Raw genomic sequence first — 18541 nt, 5'->3', positions numbered from 1 at the left:
TGTGGCAATTGAACTCTTGGTCTCTGCTTTCTAATGAGCTCTGAATGAGCAATGTGTGATTTCAATGGATTTAAATCCAGGTACTCCGAAAAACTGGAGAGTTCCATGTGGACAATGGTCAACTCTGACCTATATAGTCTTGAGTGCATGTTTGTACTACACTTTAACACATTTTAAGATGGTACACCACATCAACATTACACTTTAAATATATTCCACCATGGTATACTAGGTTACCATATTTTTACCATGATTTCCTCCTGATTTAAACACACGATCAAGTCACATGCTGTAATGAGATATGAGTGGTTGGTGATTTCCTGTAGGTGTAATGGTCAGAGTATTTTATTGATTGTATTGATTGTGATGTGGATGTGAAACCCACCATCCATGTGTTAGAAGTGTGACTGTGACTGCTGTGCTGTCAGAGGTCGTTATCTGGTTACAAGAACAACATTTTGTGTTTCGAATGAAGATCATATTTTCGATGCTGATCATGAAAGTGTCATTAAAACGTTTAAAATGCAGCACAAATAAATAGCTGTGAGCAAGGTACGTGGCTTGTTGACCCACTTCCAGATGAACCATGCTTAAGGATGGTTATAAAATGACATCTGACTTAAATCCAGACAGATATAAAATACCTTTCCTTCTTTCATCTCTCTCGCTCCTTCCCCAAACAATCTAAATTAAACCGAAATACCAATAGATCAAGCACAACCATGCTGATTTAGAACAGTACATTACCACCAATTAACACTACAGTATATTTGTATACCAACACCGTTATTATTACTGTTACTATACACTTAGATTGATCATTGTTAAATGTATAATAATAATAATAATGTTTATTAATTGCTACAGTCTGTACAATACATACATTTGTATTGCTTTAACATGAACAAATATAAATAGTCTATTCATATGTATACACATAAATACAGATTCATATTTACATGCAAACATACATATGTGCATACATACATATATGATATTCAGTGGGGAGTTTTGTTTAATAGCTGTATGGCAAAGGGCACAAAACGCCTGCCAAAGCAGGCCCTTTTCCAGGTTAGGGATCTGTATCTGTGACCAGATGGGAGTAGAGTAAGGAGTGAGTTGAGGGGGTGGCCGGGCTCATGTGCTATAGCGAGGGCTCTATTTGTGACGGCTCTGCAGTTCTGAGAGGTTGGGGGTGGGGAGGCCAATGATTTTGGAAGCAGAGTGTGTAATATGGATGAGTTTTTTCTTGTTGGAGGCAGTTATCATGGTAAAGAAGCAGGGGGAACAGTAAAGTAATACAGCTTCAATTATTTTTTCTGTAGAGTAATAACAGAAGGTGCATTAAGTTTATGGATTGGCAGAGAGTCTTTGCCGGCAGCGTTTATGAATGTCAGTGGTGTGTTGATTGAATCTGAGTCTGTTGTCCAGGGTGAGTCCGAGATATTTGAAGCTCTCCACCATCTCGAGACTCATTATTGAGAGAGGAGGGGTTATGGGATATGCAGTGTGTTCCAGGAGTGCCAATAGACAGTTCCTTTGTCTTTGTGACATTTAGCTGCAGGTTATTGTCTTTACACCATTTAGTGAAGTGGGAAATGGATTGTAGATAGTCTGTAAGAAATCTGTTGTCATTAAGGAGTGCAAGTATGGCAGTATCATCAGAGTAGTTGAAGTAGTGATCCATTTGTGATCTGTCGCTGAGGAAACTGTACCCAGTGAATGAGGAGTGGTGAGACGTTTAGATAGTGGAGTTTCCTGATCATCTGGTGACGTTGAATGGTGTTAAAAGCAGAGCTGAAGTCAATGAAGAGGATGACCTGGTGATTCTAGGTGTTGTATTAGGGAGTGGAGGAGACACAGCATCCTCAGTCCCCCTTTTAGCCTTGTAGGCGAACCGATGGGGGTGCAGCTGTGGTCTGACAACTGGTAGGATGAAATTCAGCACCAGTCTCTCCAGGCACTTAATTATTATCGATGTTAGTGCAATTGGCCTGTAGTGGTTTAGTTCTGAGGGGTGGGGTTTCTTGGGTGTGATAGTACAGAGAAGACTATGGGGGGATTTGATTCAAGACTTCAAAATCATGAAGGGCATCGACCACATCAAACCATAGGAGCTTTTCCAGATCAGCAGGGACACACGCACCCGGGGACACAAATGGAAATTGGGTTTCAAGGCATTCAAGACAGAAAACAGGAGACACTTCTTCACACAGAGAGTCGTCACAATCTGGAACAAACTCCCCAGCGATGTGGCTGATAGGATCCTTGGATCACTTAGTTATTAATGGACACCAAACGAGCATGATGGGTCGAATGGCCTCCTCTTGATTGTAAACTTTCTTATGTTCTTATGTTCTTAGTATATGTTTTCCAGAGGGTTGGTACTGAAGCAGTCCTGTAGGATTCCCAGAAGATGTGGTGGAGAACTGGAGAGAGCTCCATGGCACAGACCTTAAGCACCCTCTCCTGGATGCCGTCTGGCCCTGGGGCCTTGCTTTGTTTGCAGCGGCTCAGCTGCCAGCGAACATCCTCCTCCGTAAAAAGGGGGCAGTATGTGTAGGCTCCAGGATGTGTAGGGCTCTCAGCAATTCCTCACACTCATCTGAACAGTTGATGGTATCAAATTGTGCGTAGAAAGTGTCCAGGTCTTCAGCAAAGGAAGCAGAGTCAGTTATAATTGATAGGCCATATTTTAGATCATGCCCGGTGAGTGTTTTCACTTTTTGGAAGGCTTGTTTGGTGTTCATGTTGCTGAGTTCCTGTTCAAGTTTCTCTTTGTATTTGAGTATTTAATTTCTTATTGAGTGGCTTATGATTTTGAGTGAGGTCCATTCCTGGCGTTGAAAGGCCAACTGTAGTACCCTTAAACTGTGTTTGATATGGTGAGTAATCCAGGGTTTGGAGTTTAGATATTTCTTCAGGGTCTTAACAGGTATGGTGGTGGTAATGCAGAATGTAACATGGTCTGTAATAACAGAAACCCTCTCATTTAAATCGCCATCAAAAATGTACCAGTCTGTGCATGCAGTGGCGTCCTCCGACCACTGATGGATGCTGTAGGTTTGTGGCTTGTGACGTTTGAGTCCATGTCTGTACGGCGGAAGTAGGAAGATAACATTGTAATCTGCATTTAAAAGCGGCGGGTGTGCATGAGCGTTGTACACATCAGTAATATTGCCATAACATACGTCCAGAATACTTCCCCTTCCTGTTGAAGTGTCCACATATGTGGGCAGTATGTGTACTGTATGTGTGTGTGTACTGCAGCACAACAGGAGCATTTTTAGAGACCCCTGTTGTACTGTACTGTGAGATACGATTTTACTTTATTGAATACAAAACAAATTAAAGATATTTACTCGGTTGTGTGACAATTTAGATGGGCAAGTAGTGCTCAGTGGGCATGGGACTCAATGGAAATACACCAGCAAATAAGCTGGTTATTTGTTTGTATTATATATCGATGGAGCAGCATCAGTTGCACAATAGGAGACTGTGTAAATTAAGATGGTATTCTTCTGTTTCTTAAAACACATCAGAGATGTAAACACAGAATAAAATACTACAATGAAAACCACTACAATAGATTAGACTAAATTGTAATAATAATAATAATAATAATAATAAAAATAATAATAATAATAATAAAAAAAAAAACAATTTAACACAAGTCCAAAAGTCTAACGAGAAATCTGTCCGGCCACCAATAGAAAAGTCCGGCACCTCGTCGGCTGCAGCGATAAAACGGCATCAGTCTTGCGTCTTTAAAAATAAATATGCATGAACACCAATCCCTTCACTGGTGGACATATAGCATTCACTATACAGACTAAAAATCACTCAAAACATCTGAAAAGCACAACTCCGAGGCAACAGTCAGTCACATAATAAATAAGATTTCATTAGATTCCACAGAACTGCAAATCCCAGAATGCAACATGATTGAGCGTGCTGTTATATCGCGAGAACGACCACTTTAATATATTCACGTTATTATTATTTTTCAGTAACATTTATTTTATTACTGATGTTTCACTGTGGTGTGGATTAAAGCGCACTGCTGCCAGAACCCAATCGGACAGATACCAATTAGAATACAGCGCTGTCAATCTAATAATAACGATCGCCGTGGCAACGCATTCCCGGGTCGTCTCCGTCAGCCAATCAGAAGAGCGCGTCCTATGAAGCCGCAGCCAATGAGAACGCGCGGAGCGGTATTTGAATGCCCTGTGAGTGCAGTACAAGCAACTCGCTTTGTGGAGATTGATCTGAAACTTTTAAGAGGGCCTTTTAAAACCTACGGTGTCGTTAGTCACTGGTGTTTTTTTGGACCTTGTGATCGCATTTCGTTTAGTGCGATACTGTTTGCTGCTTTAATCGAAATGGCTTTGGCAACCCGTGCGGTGGTGAGTATGCTCCTGAGGCTGATCTGTTTTCTGCAGCGTGTGTGCCTGTTTTGCTGGGTATCGAAACCGAATTTCACCATAGTGTGATTTAATGGCTGGCCTTGGTGTTTTGAGCTTGAATGCATGTTACTACGTTTAGCAAAACAGCCGTGCCACCTTTTCTTCCTATCGCCATCCATAGAACTGGCTTGCACGGAAAGCTGCATATTCTAGTTCCTTTAATCGCTGGCATTTCTCCCACCATCCAACTTCGGTCTCTGGGGGACTTTCTGTGCAGCGATGACCGCATTGTAACTACACCGCAGTCGTGCTTGCATCCGATGCCTTCAATTATTTCTGGCATTTGCAGAACATCCGAAATGCTGAGAACTCCGTACCTATGGGAAAGGCCGTGATGGGAGCCAAAAGGGCTGTGCTGGGCGAGATCTCCAATCTCTCAAACAAAGGAGGCCCGTTCAAGGTAAGTGCTGACTGCATTTTATTTCTTCAATGTATTTGCAGGGTCTTAACTCGCCACTGACGCTTATTTTGCTACCATAGAAAACCGAGTCATTGAAATGCCATGCTGTGAAGTCCTCCAAGCCAGCGTCCTCCAAGGCTGTTGCCGCCAAGCTCCAGGCGAATGCGTTGGTCCAGACCAAGCTGCCTCCAGTGCAGCCTGAGGTCCCGGTAAATCTTTCTTCTCCTAGCCTAGAAGTGTGCATCTATTAAGATTTCTTCCTGGCTCTTGCCAATTTAAGTTATGTGAGCACTTCTAGATCTGCAATTGTATAATGTAATGGCATTGTCAATGTGCCTCTTGTGCAGTACATGGTGGCTTTGCTTAGTTTGATCTTTGAAAGTCAAGTGAGTGATGCACTGCTCAAATGCAGGCATTCCCTATTTGGACAAGATGGCTACAGCAAAGCCTCAGTGGTTGCTCCAGAAGCAGGCTGCTCCTACTGTCTTGGATGTTTAAAATGTCCCCATATCCCTCCAGGCTGTTACTCCAATGGATGTCTCCATGAAGGAGGAGGAACTGTGCCAGGCCTTCTCTGACACTCTGCTGAATGTGGAAGACATTGATGCATTTGATGCTGAACAGCCCCAGCTCTGTGCTGAATATGTGAAGGATATATATGTGTATCTGAGGCAAATTGAGGTAAGATCTCAACTGTGGAGTGGGAGGTTTTGGAAACTTGTTAGGTGGAAAGTGGTCGAGGGGCCGGGCCAGGGGTGGGGGGTGTTCAAGCTACTGTGGCTTGGCAATTCATTTGAGGCAGTTCTGAGCCAAGCAATCAAGGTTTAATTTGCATACCTGTAACTCAACTGCTCTATATAGCATGGTTTTTGTGTAAATCTCTTGCATAGGAATGTCTTGAACTTCAGTTTCCCCCCAGCAATTAAACCTGTGTAAGGCACTCCTTCATTCTGAGCTACACTTACCCCCATGCCCCACTCTGCAGGTACAGCAGTCTGTCCGGCCCAAATACCTAGAAGACTGTGAGATCAACGCGCGCATGCGGGCCATCCTTGTGGACTGGCTGATCCAGGTGCACTCCAGGTTTCATCTGCTGCAGGAGACCCTGTACATGACTGTTGCGATCCTTGACCGGTTCCTTCAGGTAAGTCACTGCAGAAGGGTTCTTCTGCCTGTGTTTAACTTTAGTGGCCATGGGACTTTATCAGAGCAATATGAAGTCCAGGCTCTTGGAACTCAAGGGAGCTCAATGTTGGCTTGCTTTATTTTCCCCCACTAGGTGCAGGAAATCTCCAGGAAAAAACTGCAGTTGGTTGGTGTGACTGCCATGTTTATCGCTGCCAAGTATGAAGAGATGTATGCCCCTGCGATTGGTGACTTTGTCTACATCACGGATGATGCCTTCTCCAAAGCCCAGATTCGGGAGATGGAGATGCTGGTTCTCAAGGAGCTGAACTTCCAGCTGGGACGCCCGCTGCCTCTTCACTTCCTTAGGAGGGCATCAAAAGCTGGCAATGTAAGGCTAGTCTCTATCCACTTGTTCCATAGACCCTATGGGTCTACTGCTTGAGCATGCTGGTCTGTTGACACCTCCTAAAACTGGTTTATGCCTCTTGCCATCTTTCTAGGCTGATGCTGAGAAGCACACCCTAGCCAAGTATTTCATGGAGCTGACCCTGATGGACTATGACATGGTGCAGTATCACCCCTCTGAAATTGCAGCTGCAGCCCTCAACCTCTCCCAGACATTGCTGGATGGAAGCAAATGGGTGAGCCTGAGCATTAGTGTTTAGTTGACTAGTCTAAAGGGCAGCTTGGAACTTGCTTCTGACTACATGCAGACTGGAATTTGAGTTGCTAACCAGACTAAACTAGAGCATTTTTCCAATGGTCTTCTGTAATCCCTAGTTCTAAGCAGTGTGGTGGTCCTTGGCAATCCAACTCCTATCACTGTGCGCTTTGCACAAATTCCAGTAGTTGATTTGTCTATTGGACAGTCCAGAACCAGTGTCTCTTGGCTTACTTGTCACCCGTTCCTGTTGCAGTCAATGACCCAGCGGTGCTATAGTGGCTACACTGAAGACCACCTCAAGCCCATCATGCAACACATTGCCAAAAATGTGGTGAAGGTCAATGACCGGCTCACCAAACACACTGTAAGTATTTGCTTCCTTCAATTGCAATGTTGCCCCTCCTAGGGGGACTCTAGATCTCCTGGATTAGAACTAGTTTGCTTCCAAAACATTCTTCTGAAGTCGAACTACTTTCTGTGCAGGCTATCAAGAATAAGTATGCCAGCAGCAAGCTGATGAGCATCAGTACCATTCCTCAGCTGAAGTCTGCAGTCATCCGGGAGATGGCTGCACCACTGCTGGAGAACTCCTAACCTGACCTAGTTTTTACTATGGACTCCTGACTTCTGCACTTTTAAAAGACATTTCACTATTCCACTATCTGGGGAAAGTTATTGCTGCTTTATTGTAAATAGGTTTCTGTACCTTTCTTTTTTTTTTTGAGACTTGTTTTCCTCCCCCTCAAATTTTAACTTTTTACTTTAGCAAGAATTCAGAAATGTTGACTTTTGATGTAGCCCTTAACTGGTGTGTAAAGATTTAGGCAGGGTGGTCTTGATTTATTTTAATTTTGTTCTAGTACTTTTAGATTCCATCCTATGCTTTCCTTCCTCATGGCCTCCTATTCCAAGTGAGGCTAGGGATGAGGGGAAGCTGTTCAGTCCAGCTGGCAGGTTTGTGGTTTACATTTAGTGCTTCACCCCTTCTACCAAAATGGCCTGATCTGTGAGCTTTGACTTGCTGATTACACTGAGCCATACAATAACTACCGTTTATTACTGTAAATGTTTTGTAATTGTAAATCCTGCTTGTGAACTTTTAATAAATGGATCGAATGTGCTTGGTGTATGTCCACTTGTTGGGAGGGGTTAATCTGACTTGAAAGAGAGATTTATTTCATAAGTTGAATTAGTCACTACACAGACAACTTCATTTAGTATCTTTTTAATTTAGATCTTGATCCACAGCTGAAAACTGCATGAGATGCAAGTTTTTTTTTTTTTTATATATATAAAAACAAAGCTGAGCTCTGTCAAGGGATCTCCGTACCAAGTTTAAGTTTCTGCAGAAATTGTATTACAGAATAAAGTACAATACATTCATATACAGGTTGAGTGTAAGTTTCCAATCTTAATGTACAATTTTAAAGACCCATGGCCACTTGCACATGAAATATGGACCAGCCATATTGAAGTATATAATTTCCAAAAGGCTTTTTCTCCATCCCACCACTTGCAATGTATTTTGTGTGTTCCTGATGGTTCCTTTTGTCGTTGTGTCTATGAGCTGCTGTCTTTGTTCTGAATTAATTGTGGAATGTATGATTTGTAGCTGCAGGTAGTGGGTTTTTTTTCCCAAGCCAGATGTACACTGGTACATGTATTGGTCTAGTTTGGTTCAATAGGATGGGACTTGCTCCTCCCTCCCCTCTACTATAGGGATATCTATTTTGAGCAGTTTTTTGGACTAGTAGGTCCATCTGCTACACCCCTTTTGAAATCTGCCTTTAATGACCACGGGGATCCAGAATTTCAGTTTGAGGTCTCATCCGAAGGGAAGTCCTTCCTTAGTTTGCCAAAAGCAGTTAATTTTATCAGTAGCAGGATTATTAACACCACCAAGGTGCTGGTTGAATAGAGGTCCACACATTCACTAGTCCTGGCTCTGCCCCGGTTTCTGACGATGTGTTGCTATTCAGCCCTCATTTATGTTGTAAAGTCATGGTATAAATTCATGGAGGATGTATACAGCAATATTTCCATGCCTCTGGTATGTCCTAAGCACTTTTGTTGGACTTAACAGTTGAATCTACTACAAAACCCTACCCTTCTAGTTATCTATGTACTGGAGAGTAAAAGCACACTTTACAGTGTAGGAATGTGCCTCATTACCATAAGCCCCAGCTATCACACATTTATTGCGGCTCTCATAATCCATGAACAAAAGTGCCCTGCAGTGCTGTCTGGACCAGCATCATATCCTCATGCAAACCTTCACCAAGCAGATGCAGGAAACAAGGTTAGTGACATTTTATTGCTGCTTGCTACCATCAGCTTAGAACGTCCTTCAGTGCTGTAAAACATACGAATGGTTGAATCTCTTGAGTGCACCACACTGGATGTACTTCTTGTGAGACAAGTGGGCATGAAAGACAACTTGATGGAATGGGGGTGGGGGTGAGTGTTTGCTGGTACTAACCAAGAAACACAAACGTGGATAGGGGTGGGATGAGGTGAGGGGGGAAAAAAATTGTGCCACCATGAAAAAAAATGAATCGGCAATTAAAATCCTTCAGGGTACTTTTGGCAACTGGAAGCTATACTCCTCCCAGACTGCTGTTTTCAACTCCTTCCAAGAAGTGAACAATCCTTGCTCCTTTGTATCATATACATCCTCCCCTAGGGACCACTACATCAAGATAGAAAGGAAACTCCAGAGATCACAAGGACACAGAGAAAAAGTTAAAACAAAAAATCCTGTATAATAAAAGTAAACCAAGAAAGCAGGGGGAAAAAAAAGCCTGTGTCATTGTTTGTATTAACCACCGGATGCATCCTTTGCTTTCCTCTTAGGAATAAACAGTTCTGAGACTGCAGTTTGACACACAAGACTGGGTACTTTTCTTCTTCAGATGCTTGACAACACTGATCTGTTCAGCTGTCCCAGGTAGTGATAAAGTGCTTTGAAGTCTGGCTTGCTTTTGAAAGTCCTCTGCCATAATGTCCCTCTGCTTACTCCTGGAGCAAAGACTGTCAAGTTGACTTCCTGTCCTGGTTCATACTAGTCCCTCTATAACAGTCACTGTCACATATTTTGTTGAATTCAGCTGTGGTTTACAACTGGTGCTCTCAGGAGGAAGGCGTAGCTGGGACTGCAGAGAGTCTGGGGCTGGGACAGGGGCTCCATGGCCCTAAGCAAGCACCCAGGAGTCTGTGCAAGGTGCTGCAATAACATTTTCTATGGAATGGTAAAAATATTTTTTTTTTTGCCAAAAAACATTCCTGCTGATGAAGGAACAGACAACACAATCTCAGAAAAAATATATGCACAGAGTCCTACCACATTCAAATCAGCAGTCTTGACACTGGTAATACAAGTGCAACTAAAACCCCAAGCAACTAGAATGAACTAATCTGTTTATGGTACTCTGGCCTCTTACATTTAAGCAGGACCTGAGGCAGATGCTGGGGTATAAGACTGGTATTTGTAGCACAGACATGGACTTCCTGTGACAAACATTGGACAATTGGTTGATTTAATCAATCCTGTTCTAATATCACCAAGGATAAAGATACTGTGAAGAAGTAAAACAATTAACCTTCAACCTATGGCAATGGCTGCCTTATATTGTCTCTTACTTTCTAAAAATATAGTCCGGATCTGACTGGTAGTCTACTCACACACTCTTAAAATGAGAAATCTGGAATTAGAAAATAAAAAATAAAAAGCCCTGCAATGAAATAAGATAAATATTGATGTCATGGTACAATATTTGGTAGAATACATATTAACTAATAACTTTGGATAGCCAATACTATTTATAAAATCCATTGTAGCAGCAAATATTCCCACTTAAATTTCTTAATCTAAAAACTACAACAACAACAAAAACACCAACAGCTGTGGATTGGAATGAGAACTGCAGACCAATCAGACACAGGAATAACTTGACCTGCGTTCAGTGACTCAAACAAAGAAAGGCACCTACCTCTCCAAAAAAATAGAAACACCCCTTTTAAACAAGAAAATACATTTTAAACTAAATTAATAGCAAAATTATCTACTGGTCCCAGCTTCTCATACAAATTCTTCATATCGTCAATAAAATAACTCAAGTTACCATCATTATATATGCATGGGGGAGGAGAATTACAATAAAGATTAAGACTTAAAATTCAAAAAGAAAGCTATAAATACAAAATAAATAGTTTTGTTCAGTTCAGGGATTGTTTTAGCGATCGGTTCTGCAGGAAGATCGCCATCTTGTTCAAGTCCCCAAAACACAGCCCTCTACAAAGGCATCTCAGTCCTCATCTCGTCCCGGACAGCAAGAGAGGACCGTGGGCCGCGCGAGTTTGTTGCAGGTGAAAGAAACACAGCCACCCCTGCTGTCCCCCCCTTCCCCGCAGTTCTCGTCTTCAGCTGTTGAGAGCTCCTTCATGTGCGTCTCCGGGAGGACAGGCCGTGGACCTAGATCTTGGTGACATAGTTGTTGGGGAACAGGCCTTGTTTCCCTCGTAGTCTCCCTGTCCACCAGCCCGATGCATCTGCTCACACACAGAAAAAAGAGGGAGAGCCATGAGGCAAAGCAGAGTTATGGTACTCCAAACCCCAAACCCTCCCATTGCTTCTTCCTCTACAGGCTGGACTTCACCAGCTGTCCCCCCCAAAAAATTCCTTTTATTTTTTCTGTGCAGACTTAATTCAGGCACACGCAGCGCTGTTTATAATGCACACACCATGGCCTTGGTAACTGATTCTTCTACGGAACTAGAACATTATAGACAATAACACATTTGTTTTTAAAAATATCCACAGAAGGAGGGGGTAGACAAAGACAGGGGCAGGCATGTGTCCTGTTTACTGAGGCATGTGAAATAAGTGTGGGGTTTTCACCGCAGACTTCCAGAACCATAGCTGAACTGCATCTGGGTGGGGCATATCCCCTCATCAGAGTTTATCCTTATTTGGCATTAAAATTGAATCATTGGCGTTCCGGAGTTCTGAAAAAACCCCTCTTGTAGTGTCTGCACTTCCAGCAGGAATTCCTTTCGCCCTAAAGGATTTGGTCCCATATTGGTAAACACAAACAAATGGTGAGATGATTGTCTCCATAACTTTGGAATTAAAGTAAATTTAAGATCAGGGTGGATCAGAAGGTAGGAGGCATGTTCCACATCATACCAGAGGTCTAGACTGTACTGCCTACCTGCTCCCATACACCCCCCAAGTCTCACCAGAGTGGGGAGTCAAGGCCACATTTAACCCAATATACCCTGGTGGAGGAACAATGGATGGAGAAGATGATTCTGTATATCGATGTGGATGTTATAGCTTGCTCTATTGTGAGCTAGAAAGAAAAGCATAAGGCTGAACACACCACTTTCTCTGCCATGTTTTTCCTTCCCCTGGCCAGAATTAATCTCAAGCCAACGTTTCAGAGACTCAGGCACGTTCATTAGGAGTGGAAGCCGGTGGGGCAGCACGCACACACACACACACACACACACACTCACCCTCTTTGATGATGTCAATGACATCTTCGGCGTTGAAGCTGAGCTCGTCAGTGTCCTGGGCATCGTAGGCGTACAGTGCCCGGCACTGCGGCACCTGTGGTTTGGGTTTGGGAGTGGGCTTGGGACGGCCTCCACCTGGGGGGGGGCGGTGGTCAGTCTGCCTGTAAGCGCTGACATCAGAGAGAGGGGACACATTGAGGGAGGTACAGAAGCTCAGTGACATCCTGGCACCTTGGCACTTAGCATTCAGTTTCAGTGAATCGCCCGGTCTTCTGTGAAGACCTTTTAAGATGTTATGGCCTGCTTTGGCACCTGATAACAATACATACAAATCGAATCGATAATAACACTTTCATCGCTGTAGCCTTGGTTGTTCTTGGATCCGCTGTGATTTTCTTACTCAATGGAAATGTGCGCATCCCTCACGGCGAGACGGGGGTGACGTCACTGACGCAAACCGCCCACTAGCGCCGTTATACGCGATCCCGCTACTTCAAAATTGTATTTACGGGGATGGGATTTTAATGGGCTTTTTTATGTATTAATGTCCTTGCTTAAGGCAAATGTACAGTAAGACACCCGGACACAATTATCAGCAACATATATGTCTTTGCCGTGAAACATTACAGGAAAAAGCAAGCCAAACCAAAACACGCAGGATCGAAAGGGAACCAAGGGAACGGACGTAAGTGCGGTTTGATTTGTCTTTAAAAAGTTATTTGTTCAGTGCAGTAAACATGTATTTTTTAAATGTTAATGATAATTTGCTATCTGGTGATTTCAGACAACAAGAAAATGCAGTCCAAAATTATATAAAATAAGAAATACCGAAAGAACCGCTACCTTGGAACAGTTCATAGTATACTTTTCCCATCGCCTGCATATCAAACATATCAAGTATATTGCTCTGTATCCCTACATGAGTCGTTTTGTATTGCAGGAGATATGACATTGTTTACCGGCTGTATTGTGCTCTTGTACACAAAGTCCAATTACTTGAAATAACTGCCGCTTTGCACTGAGCATGAAATGTAGAAATGGGATGCTGACAGAGCAGCAACCAGCAGAGGGCGATCTCTCCCCACAATCGCTGTATTCGCTAACAGAGCATCAGGCAAGCAAAATGATGGGAAGAGCTCCAATTTTCTTTTTCATTAAAACCCCTTTAGTCACTGGTCTCTAATTGTGTACACCACTTCTGTGAGGCATGGATATTAACAATGTGTCTAAAGGGGTTCAATGTAAAACATTTTTATGAGTTATTTCAGACAGTCATAGCGTTGTATTTCCACTACTGTATTATATTTGGGAAAACAAATGGGGGGGGGGGGAAACACCACCAAAACCAAAAACAGAAAACCAACAACACTCAATAAAAAATATATATAAGCAGGAACATCCACACAGAAAACCAAAATGCCACGTACAGAAAGACATCTATAAAATGTCTTTCAAGGCGTTTTCATTTTCTTGCTGCTAAAGCACCACCAGCCAAATTTGCCCTGTACATTTGTTATGTCAATTGAACAGAATTTAACAAACCAACAAAAAAAGTGTACAGCCCAGCACTATGGGGAACACATCCTTATGAATTCAGTAATTTTCTGTAGGAGTTTATGGTTGCTTCATAAAAATAAGTTTCACTTATAGCTTATGTGAGTGACCAAGAAGACATTTCCAACCATGTATAGCGCAATGAAGTGCAGCAGCATCTAAATTGGCGAGTGTAAGAAGCAGTGTGTTAGTAATTCAGGTTAACCCATTGTTTCTATTTAATACTGTGAAGTCTTAGATTGGTCCCATGAAAGCCTTTACAAACAGGAAGGTACATTTTTGTTGTTTTGTTTAGTTTTTGTGCCTTAAAGCATATTTCTGAAGCCCAATTCCTTACATACAGTATAAGGCATGATGAATGTAAAATGGCTGGGAAGATTTGAGAATAAACAGATTAAATAAATAAATAAATAAATTCAATGGGTTAAGGTTTCCTGGGGTGAGAAACACCTTGTTGTTGGAAAAAGTCTTCTTTGAATCACCCAGAAAAGATTACTGAATACAAAAATAAACTGGTTGCAATTCTGTGGTGTCCCCCCCCCCATTTGTATTGCATTTGTTCAGCTTAAAGGAAAACAATGGTCAAAAGTTTAAGAAGTCTAATATCATGAGAGCTTGGTTCACTGGTTTAACCATAGATGAATGTGTGCATTTTTCACTCTTTGTCGCAAAGCTTGGCTGGGCTTGTCATAGGCGTTGACTTTTTTTTTGTTTGTTTGTTTTTGTCTTTTACAAGGGCCAGGGTTTGTCCTAATAAGCAGGATGGGTAAAACCCTGTTGTTTCTCTTCTATGGGCAGTTAGAAGTAGATTAAAAACAACCAAATCAAAGCTACTACTATTGTGTGTGTGTGAGAGAGAGAGAGAGAGAGAGAGAGAGAGAGAGAGAGAAGGGACTACAACATGCCAGTGAAGATTGCTATGATTGCTAGGCCACAACCATCACCCAACATAAATATTCATTGTGGGACTCACTTTCTTCCGTTTGCTTTGGGCTGTCCTGCTCGGCTACTATAAAGGAACAGATTTATCCAGTTACACTCTCCAGCCAGCTCACCCCACAGGGCCTCTTAGCCATACAGTCAGCATTTCTACACAACCTGTGCTGAGAAATGTGGCTGCACCCAAGGCACGAAGCGTAGAATAATCCTGGGAACTCTTAAATCAAACTATGAAATGCACTCACCTCTGAGAGTATCCCATCAACCACACATCATTCAGAATACAACACCAGCATTACTGGACTGATGCAAACGATTGCTTTTCCATAACAACAACATAAAACAAGAACACCACCATCATTTAGAGAGGAATCACTGACTAGCTGGCTGGTGGGGCACATAACACACTCAATATGAAGTGATGTGTGAACTGATGTGATCTGGTGTGAACAGCTCTTTCTAAGCTGGGTGTTGTGTTCCCGTGCTTACAGATGCCATACAGACGGCAGGCTGTGTGGGACTCACCCCGCTGCGCCCTGGTCAGGCACCCGGAGACAGTCCAGGTTGGGCTGGGGCCGGTTGTTCCTCTCTTTGAGCTGGCTGAGGGTGACTGGCGTGGGCAGGTAGGGCTGCCGTGTGGACTGCTGCATGGGGTGCTGCATGGGGGCTTGCCTCTGGGACACGTTGTTATGTGCAGTCTTCAACACACCATTCTGGTGGGAAGCTGCCGAAGACATAAATCCACTTTGAGGATAATACAATGTCCACTTTCAATGATCTCACCCTGAGCAGTGCGAAGCGTCTTACCTGGCGGCCCTGGGGCGGCCCTGGCTGGGTAGTTGTGCCGTGCTCCAGAGATGCCCCTGCTCTGTGTGAAGGCCTTCTTGGTAGGACCTTGAAAGAGGAAGAAAACACTGAGTCCCATATTCACACATTCATAAGATTCCCGCCACCACAGTGGGGTTCAGCCTTGCTTTTCACCATTACTGATCAGAAACAGATGCAGGTGAAAGTCATCAGAAGTCACAGAAATCTCAGAGTTCAAACAGAAGAAAAGGTCAAAAAAATGATCTGTGCATCTCCAATGCATACTGCATGAGCCTGGGGAGAATCTGGAAACCACATGTCAAACACATTCATTGCACGCAGTGAACAGGTGAGCATGCTCCTATACAGCAAGTGAAAGGCATCTTCTGCAGACTTACGTGTGTTCTTGGGCAGCCCAGGGCCGATGCTGACCTGCAGCATCTTGTTGGTGGGCTTGAGGACAGCCATGTCCCCCTGCCCCTGCAGAAACTGCACCTGCCGAGATCCCCCTGCGCTCCAGGGACCCCAGCTCTCCTTTTTTAACTTCATTTCAAGTCTGCAGAGGAAGCAAACAGCGCAGCAATGAGCACCACTAATACACCCTACTCTACCCCCCCAATTCACAACGCCCATGCCAATTCCTATGGTAAAAGGTCTAGTCTGTATAATGGGGCTACAGGTATGTGCTTTAAGCATGACCCGTCACAGCTGTAAGCTACATTTGAGAGGAAACACTGGAGTTGGTCTAGACGAATTTGAATAGATTTCAAAGCTCTGGGGACTGTACTCAACATGAGTGATTTACAGCCTGGTCTTGCCTACAGCCGGCTGTCTAGGAGAGCCCTGCTGTTATACCACAAGCACAGTCCAGCCCAGCTCATCTTAGCTCCATAACACCTGGGAGTGTGTAGGAATGTTCTGCGTGCCTTGGGCATTCCCAGATCAAAATAAAATTCCAGCTATCAAACAACACTTAAAAACTACATCCTGATTTAGCAATAAAAGAAACCTTTATATAATTTTGACACTAGGGGAGGCAATAAGTTAAAAAAAAAAAGAGAACATAACACAATGTCACAGATTTGCTTTTGCTTGCGAACATCTTTTTTTAATGATATTCTGAACGACCAGACGTGGTTGTACGCACTCTGGTCTGCCCGACCCCTTGCTCTCTCTCACTCACGTGGTGCTGAACTTTAGAGGTAGTTTCCTTCGGGTCCTCTCCTCAAACCTCTTGGCCAGCAGGCTGATGAACTCTGTTTTGAAGATACACTCCAGCAGGCTGTCGTACTCCTGCTCGTGGAGAATCAGGAAGTCATCCTGCATGGTGCTGAGGAATTATAGGAGGGCAGAGTGTTATATAGCCACACGCCAGGAATCCTATTGATTACTCGCTGAAGCAGGCAGGCCACCCGGTAGTACATCAACCAATACCGCGTTACTGCAAGAACACTTTGACCCAGTGCTTTACATCGGCTCATATGACATGAGGTAACCGGTGTGGATTTGGGAAATGAAGTGAGTGAAGGATGGAGATGGAGATTGACTGACTGACTGACTGTCTAACGGGATCCAGGCCGTAGCAGCACAACAGCAGAGGAGTTTAGAGTCAAATGATGGAGGAGGAAAAGGAATAAGGAGGAAGAGGAGGAGGTTATATAGCCTTAACTGAAGCTATGGTGAAGAAGCTGCTTGGGATCCTGTGTTCTTATAACTAGTCCAATATAGATATCAAATTGTGTTAAATCTCCAAACCAGTGATGAAATTAAATGTGTAGGTTGTAATTTAATCATACTAATTCAAGTATGCTTGGCTTTACCCTTTGGACTGCTGCAAAGGACTACAGTTGCTCTTGTTTCTGCCAACAAAACACAGGCTGTAGAGGCCTGGGTTATCAGAGTTTCTCACAGCAGTGACAAAAGGCATTGCTCTATAAACATTATATTTTTCCCTCCACTGGCAGCTGTGATCCTTAGTTATTAACACCTTCTTATCGGTAAAGCAGATGCTATATTTTCAGGAGCAGCAGCTTATACAGCAGTTGCCAGCAACTTAAAGGAAAATGTGAAGTGCCATAGTGCGCATGTGCAAAACAAAGGTCTAAAAGGGCGGGGCCTTTAGAGTAAAAACAAACCAAAATTATAGTAGTTAAAGTATCTAAAAAAACCTAAAAAAAAAAACTAAAAACAAAGCTTATCACTTGTGAAGTAGCTTACTGGTGGAAACGGTTTCCTTCGTAGCCCTTCGGCATCACTGTTTTTGTGCACCGTTTCCTTGTTAAACTCAAACTCTTTTTAATAAGGTTTTTATGATCCTTCATTTCCCTATCTGCAACACCTGCTTTACATTAAAAGCCCCCCCAGCTTGAAACACTAGCTCACAAGCCCATACACACACACACAGACACACACACTGCCTCCCTGCCAGCCCAGCCTACCCTCAGGCCCTGAGCTGCTACCCTGCTACCATTTTGTAGCCTCAGCCAAGCACTCCTTTACTTGTTCACTAGACTAAATATCCACAGGACTAATAAACTAATACGTTTTATAATCCTTGTAAACCGCATCCCAATGCTGGTGAGCCTGCCTCGGCTTTCCCATTAAAACCTGTTTGCGAGGGAAGGGGGCATTTTCAAGCTTGTTCATTTGATCTCCAGCTAATTAAGATGATGGTACTGGTTTCCTTCATAGCGCTCAGATAGAGAAAGGGACTGAAGACTTATATAACACTAAAGCATCTTTGAACTACATCCTACAATGTTCTTCAGGTCTCATTTAATCCTACAGTAAAAACAATAATAATAATAATAATAATAATAATAATAATAATAATAATAATAATACAAATTATAAAACAGCACATTTTACTGGATTCAATAATTTGCCTTCTATAGCCCTGTTGTGCTCTACCATACACACCCCATGGCTGAAATGTTTTGCAGATGCCTGGTATTAATGGAGCTTTTAAAATGTGGTAAAAAACAGAACAACCTTAACCACTGTCTGCAGCATTTGAAGTTTCCTGGTACTCTGTCCTGCAGAGCTGGACTATTGTCCTTCAAT

General features: G+C 43.1%; 2 protein-coding genes across 4 annotated transcripts in view; one reads left to right on the top strand and one right to left on the bottom strand.

Annotated features, from left to right (window-relative positions):
• Positions 1-4220: 4220 nt before the first annotated feature.
• On the top strand, positions 4221-7781 carry ccnb2 (cyclin B2). Of its 2 annotated transcripts, none has more exons than XM_066701296.1 (9): positions 4221-4409; positions 4759-4869; positions 4950-5072; positions 5389-5550; positions 5855-6013; positions 6149-6385; positions 6498-6638; positions 6915-7025; positions 7145-7781. In XM_066701296.1, the coding sequence occupies exons 1-9, from the start codon at positions 4386-4388 to the stop codon at positions 7253-7255; spliced, it is 1179 nt and encodes a 392-aa protein (XP_066557393.1). In that variant the 5' UTR covers positions 4221-4385; the 3' UTR covers positions 7256-7781. The 2 variants fall into 2 exon arrangements, with proteins under 2 accessions (XP_066557393.1, XP_066557392.1); XM_066701295.1 differs by having other exon boundaries at positions 4222-4409; positions 4950-5078.
• Positions 7782-7870: 89 nt separating this feature from the next.
• The window catches only part of myo1ea (myosin IEa), a 59331-nt gene continuing 48660 nt past the window's right edge, over positions 7871-18541 (bottom strand). The window contains exons 23-29 of one of the 2 annotated variants that reach the window (XM_066701293.1): positions 16662-16808; positions 15877-16034; positions 15479-15565; positions 15197-15395; positions 14706-14741; positions 12179-12348; positions 7871-11209 (exon numbers count right to left, since the gene is read on the bottom strand). In XM_066701293.1, coding sequence (XP_066557390.1) covers positions 11133-11209; positions 12179-12348; positions 14706-14741; positions 15197-15395; positions 15479-15565; positions 15877-16034; positions 16662-16808 — 874 coding nt within the window. In that variant the 3' untranslated portion in view covers positions 7871-11132. The remainder of the gene's footprint in view (positions 11210-12178; positions 12349-14705; positions 14742-15196; positions 15396-15478; positions 15566-15876; positions 16035-16661; positions 16809-18541) is intronic. The other variant, XM_066701294.1, reaches the window with a different exon arrangement.

Source organism: Amia ocellicauda, chromosome 4, assembly GCF_036373705.1.
Source record: "Amia ocellicauda isolate fAmiCal2 chromosome 4, fAmiCal2.hap1, whole genome shotgun sequence".
In the NCBI taxonomy this organism is placed as follows: Eukaryota; Metazoa; Chordata; class Actinopteri; order Amiiformes; family Amiidae; genus Amia; species Amia ocellicauda.
The sequence above is the reverse complement of the archived record's forward strand: the minus strand, read 5'-3'. Positions and strand labels throughout refer to the sequence as shown.